This window comes from Rhopalosiphum padi, chromosome 1 (assembly GCF_020882245.1).
Source record: "Rhopalosiphum padi isolate XX-2018 chromosome 1, ASM2088224v1, whole genome shotgun sequence".
In the NCBI taxonomy this organism is placed as follows: Eukaryota; Metazoa; Arthropoda; class Insecta; order Hemiptera; family Aphididae; genus Rhopalosiphum; species Rhopalosiphum padi.
In genome coordinates, this window is record NC_083597.1 from 57,741,736 (window position 1) to 57,747,945 (window position 6,210).

Genomic DNA, 6,210 nt, shown 5'->3' on the forward strand with positions numbered 1-6,210 from the left:
CTGATGCCATCATCTAGACATGTTGACCTAGTTAACATCTTACTTATTTCTAACAGTCGAAGAATCACAACTTCTTACAGATTTGTTGATAAGTGGTACAAGGAGGTTTTAGGATTAAATAGAAGATTGTTCGAATTTTTCAGTTAATATTTCACTCGGCCCCGAGTTTTTGGATAGTGATTAGTAAAAATTAAAAATATAAACTAGGTCTCAATTTTAATACCTCTATGCTACTTTTATTTCTGAAAGTCATGTAAATTCTGACCATAGAAGATGATCTTCATTATCCACCAACAAATAAAAATAATACATTATGTCCAAACATACCTTGGATAGATATTTATTTTTATAGTTAAACAATATTCGTACTTCATAGTTAGGTTAAGTGTGCAGAAATCTGATAAAATTAAACATTTAATATAGATCCACTACTAGTAGGTATATTATATAAAAACTAGTTTTTAATGTTTGAATATACTATTGAGATACTTATTCTATACTTAGTTTAATAGTAAAAATCATAAAACTATAAAATGTCTAAATAGAAAAACAATAAAAAAATTATTATTTAATGTATGTAAAACTGCAAACCAGTATAAATGTCGATATTTGTTACCACCATTGTATATTATTACGACTGACATCGAAACAGTACCATTACTATAGACTATATTAGAGTATAGGTAAATTATAGAAACTTTAATTTATAAATGTGTCTTTTATTATATACATTACTACTCACGCTTTATTCATAAGTTATAAATCAGAATCAAAATTCAAGGCTCAAATTATTGTCTTTGAAGATTAAAACTATATTATATATTATTTTATATATTGTCCTTATTATTCACACTTATGTTTGACGGTAAAGCCATCAAATTTTGATCTTTTAAACAAAAACCCCAAATTATTTATTTTTAAATATCTTATTTTAACTTCTATTGTGGGAGGGGGGGTATAATTATTGTAACATTTAAAACTATATAATCTTAAAAAACTATTTTTTGGGTTTAACCGGTTGCCGGTATAATTAGGTATCTGAATAAATATAAAATATTTTAGAGAAGTAATACATGGACTTTGAAGTATTTATGAGGAGGCTGTGTCTTGAAAATCACTTCGCTTTGCTTGTTCACGTAATCTGAATAAGATAACGAATATATACATTGAAATCCAAATCGTTCAACAGCCATTGCAGTAAAATGACTGGTGCACTCCACGTAAATCATTTGATATCTTAACTCCAATGCCAACTCTCTAGAAATTAAGATATTATTTAATTCATTTTAATAAAGTACATATTACCAATAGTATAATATATTATCATGTATAATTTATGAAAAATAGTATATTTTTTTTTAAATGAAGAAACTGATTTTTACTTTTAAGTTGGTTTTTGGAATTTTAGTTCATTGTGGTGACATAAAAATACTTTTTTTTAAAGTGGAGGGGTTACTGTCATTCAAAACTAATTTAAATAACAAATTGGAATAAATTTACAAAACCTAAATGTATGAGTGAAAAACGTTTTTGGATCACGATTTGAGGGATTTAAAAAAATATTATATAACTGTACTAACAAGGTGTTGGAAACTGACACTATTAGAATTATTTGTCTGGCTTTAATCATATTGACTAGAACTATTGATTACAAGAAGAGTATCTATAGATGAAAAATGAATAGCCAGTTAAAAATTTTGGGTAACTTTGTTATTTTTAATATCAAGTAGCAATCACTGTTTAGCAATTAATTTTATGGTTATAAACAAATTATATTTAATATACTTAGACTTGTTGATGAGGGCTTTGCAAACCCCTTGTCCTCTATATGCTTCATTTACTGTAATAATTTTTAAATCCATTATACGATCAATATTTGGATATTTTCCAAATATATCAGTATCTCGTTCAGCTTTGTCTAAGAGAACCATGATATCATTAAATTTTGAACTTTTATCATTGTTTTCTTCGCCGATTTCATTAATTTCGTTACCCCTACACATTGTGTTATTCAACGATGCACCTATCATTTCACCTGTTTCTGTAGATACAGCCATAAATGATATTCCTGAATAATAAAAATCATGTTATTTTTTATATTAATACGTGTTACGTTTACAATATATACATACAATTCCTAAAGAACATTTTCCTTAATAAATATTTTATTACTTTGTTACTTTTGTCCCAATTTTTTTTTAAACATAACTTTTAACCTATACTAGTTCCTTTATATTTTAAACGATTGCCAATAGTTAAGTTAAATATTTTACTGATTAAAAATTTAACACAAGTGATATATTATAAAACATGTTCGATGTCATAATAATAGATACCTACAACCTACATTTTTTTGTAATCAGTTTTTTTATAATATTGTACATAAAATATAATCTTCTTAACTTAATAAACATCACGTGCCTTATTATATTTTTAAATTTTATATTTTTAACAATTTAAATATATACCATTGATATAAAAGAACCCCCACTCAAGATTTTATGGATTTATAACACTATCAATTTTTTTATAACTTTGATAAAAAATTGTAACAACAAAAATCGCTGTAAAAAAAAACAGGTTCGATAAGATACTGTAAATTTTCTAGCGACGGATAATTTTAGCTAACTATGTTAAAATTACATTAATTAGATAAAGTATTTCACCTTTTTATCGCTCAATGTGAAACACATAAACACATTATAATAAAATATAATATTATTGTAGACAGCCAGACAGGTATCTAACTACATACAATAATTTTCCATATTAAATATAACATAATATTATAGTATCTTATATTTTGTACTATATTGGATAATAACTACGTATACCAGTTAAATATGTATCGTTTTCAATTAACTTACCATTTTGTAATAAATCAACGCAAAAATTTTCAAGTTGAATTACTGATTCTTTTTCTTCTATTAACCCTAGGCTTGCACATAAAGGTTCGTCGCGGAAAAAATACTGTTTTAAGGAATTAATCACAACTTCCTTATCATTGTCAGTTATGGGCACTATTTTAAAAGAAACTTTGGTATTTTTGATTGTATCCATATTATTTCTTAATGTCTGAAAATAATAATACTATGTTTACACTATAATTCCCGACCACTTTTAAAACTAAAATATGTCTCTACAAATTAATAAATCACACTTTAAAAGCACTTCCAATGTCATTTTCTAGATAACTCTTCTTCCGTCACGGAAAGGCTTCAAATGCTGTTCACTCTAAATCTAAAACGATTTTAACCAACGAGGGTGGCCCCTCTGTAAAACGCTTTATGCTATTTAAAAAAAAATTCATCTATGAATTTGTATTGCTCAATGAATATGTCCTTCTAATTTATAGTATAAATTCAACTAACACAACAATAAATATCAATCAAAACATGGCCCTTGGGCCTTGACACTCCACAATGGTAACGATTGCTGAGCATTTCAATACACCTTTATATATACCTACGATGTATAGTAATAATTCTTTATATTATGTTAAATTATGTAACATGAAAGCAAAATATACCTACTGGTATTATTGAAGAAAAAAACTACCGTTTATTTTTGCCAAATCAAAAATTAAAAACTATTTTAGTTTTTGTGAAAAAATTAAGAGTAAAATGAAGCTAAAAACCAAATTGTCTTATGAAAATATATGAATTTTGTAAAATTAAAACTAATTAAATCAAATTATTTTTCTATATTATAAAATTCCTAAAGTAGAAAAATACCTAAAACTTGAAAGCGATGAAACTTTGTTGCATCGTCATTCGTTATATTTATTGTACAACACCAATTAAGTTCAAAAAAGAAAAACTAGGTCAAAATAATTTTTTACTAAAATCATTGCCGTACCTAACTTAATAAATCCTTAGTACTTCTATTTTTTGTCAATTGCTGTTTGATTTAACACGAAATAACAGTAACATCTTTAAAGAAAATTCACTTTGCTGTACCTGTATACAGGTAATTTATTTCCTCTCGTGATATCCATAAGCTGCATAGATTGTATAGCAATCTACACATTTCAGTTTCCTGTCCAAAATCTCGTAAACAACCAGCAAAATACATCCTCTGCCTTGGAAACCACTGAGGAAATACAAAATCAGTTTGTTTCTCAGTTTTAAAAAATAATTAAACTTTGAAAAAACCAATTTCTTTTACAGAATAAAACTGGACCGAAATACTCAAATAAGTAATAAGTCATGATTTAATTTTAGAAATAAATAAAAACCACAAATCCTTCACACATTAATTACACAAATAAATAATTTATCTATAAATTAATATTAAATACCCGTTCAACGTCATCCTGATAATTTTTCTACTCAGCTGTAATCTTTAATAAACTACCTCAAGTTCATCATTAATCCACAAATCACAATTTCCAATACAGTTATAAACAAAACTATTTAAAAAAAAATCACATTATTCAAAAAACAATTAATATTAATGTTAATCAAAAATGTTTATAAATTTAAATTGTATAAATAAATTCTAAAGTGACAATAAAGAATCATAATATTGATAGTATTATTGACATGTTAAATATCTTATACGATTTGCTGAATGTTAAAATAAAATATTGTCAATATTTTAAATAAATAAATTGCATTTTGATTTATGAAATATTTTTACAACTAAAAAATATGAAAATAATAAAACTTATGTTTGAAGTCTAAAATAATTCATGAGAAATATATTAAATTAAATATTTCACTATACGGTGAAATATTTCACAAAAACATGAAACATTTAATTTTTTTTAATACAAATAATATTGATGATAATTATATATTAAATGATATAGTTGTAGCTTTAGTCATACACAATTCCTTATGAGCTTTTTGTAAAAAAAATTTATTTAAAAAAAAACAAATTTTGTTAAACTACTGAAATATTTCATGAAATTTTCAATCACTAAATAAAACTATATTCTAAACAATAGAATTTTGATTTAAATTTGTATAAAAACATAAACCATAAATACCTGTCTATCGTTCCTAAATTTCATATTTTTAGGCAACCATACGGATTAAATAAATAAGTTTATAATATGACCTATTCAGATAGTAATCAATAACCATACTTGTTTAAAAAAAAATAATTATTAAAAATTGTTGATAAATCAATATATATATGTAACATACTTTCTATACACTTTATAAGAAAATTAAACATTTGTCTAGCCAATAATCGTCGCAATATAAAATAATACTTACTATAACATATAAGTTCGCATCAACATAACCGATGTATCGATTCAACTAGCAATTGTTAAATGATATTTAATATAATAAATGAATTATGTTAAAAACTATGATCTAGAAACACGGAATAAGAAAAACAGATAAAAATAAATCATATATGCGGTTCTTGAGGTATTTATAATTTTTATCAACACGGATAGTATAATAATAGCACGAGCCAATCTTAATTTTGGAGTTATTATTTAATATGCATTTCCGGACTACATTTATCGTCTGATAATTTGTCTATTTTTAAAATATTTAATTACCTAGTTACAATCTCTCGAAGAAATTTTTAAATTGTAAAAACAAATATAATCACACATATAAAAAAAAAAAAAAATCGTGCTACTTTTCTACCACCCACACGACCACATCAGTCTAATACAGGTAATTCTGTACTGATAATACTCCATTTAAAACAATATTATATTTTATACTAACCTTCGGAAAAAAAAAAGTTTTCAATAGAATAAGTAATGACCGCGCACTATATTTTGACACCAGTTAACTGCTTAGTAACAGTGTGTATTTTATTAACACTTTAAGGCGAACATGAACATAACATTCGTATTAAATAGCTGAAAAAATCAATCAAGTTCGTGAATGAATTTAACAAACATTATTATTATTTCTTACTACTAGTTTCTTGATTTTTTAATTTAGACATAATTATTATTATAAGATATCCCATATTAGTAATACTTAGGCGAAATAAAAACCAGACTATAGGTATCACCAGAGTACCAGACTACCTACAATTATACTATAATATATCAATATACCAATGTGTAAAAATTTCTCAGTAAGCTTAGATATTAATTTTTACTATATCCAAGCAATTATGTCGTATGCAATAAAGCAGGTTATCTATGTAATATATAAAACAATAAAAAATTGTATTTATTCAGCAAAGCAATTAAAACAAAAAAAAAGTTAATTTTTGCACATGACTACA

At 24.8% G+C, this 6,210-nt stretch overlaps 1 protein-coding gene across 2 annotated transcripts; it reads right to left on the reverse strand.

The window, feature by feature from the left end:
* Positions 1 to 210: 210 nt before the first annotated feature.
* Positions 211 to 5,315, reverse strand: LOC132917912 (arylalkylamine N-acetyltransferase 1-like). Of its 2 annotated transcripts, none has more exons than XM_060978907.1 (4): positions 5,226 to 5,315; positions 2,868 to 3,075; positions 1,786 to 2,068; positions 211 to 1,257 (listed from the first exon to the last, which is right to left on the reverse strand). In XM_060978907.1, exons 2-4 carry the CDS (start codon positions 3,058 to 3,060, stop codon positions 1,059 to 1,061), a joined length of 675 nt encoding a protein of 224 aa, XP_060834890.1. In that variant the 5' UTR covers positions 3,061 to 3,075; positions 5,226 to 5,315; the 3' UTR covers positions 211 to 1,058. The 2 variants fall into 2 exon arrangements, with proteins under 2 accessions (XP_060834890.1, XP_060834891.1); XM_060978908.1 differs by lacking the exon at positions 5,226 to 5,315 and adding an exon at positions 3,161 to 3,261.
* Between the last annotated feature and the right edge of the window lie 895 nt (positions 5,316 to 6,210).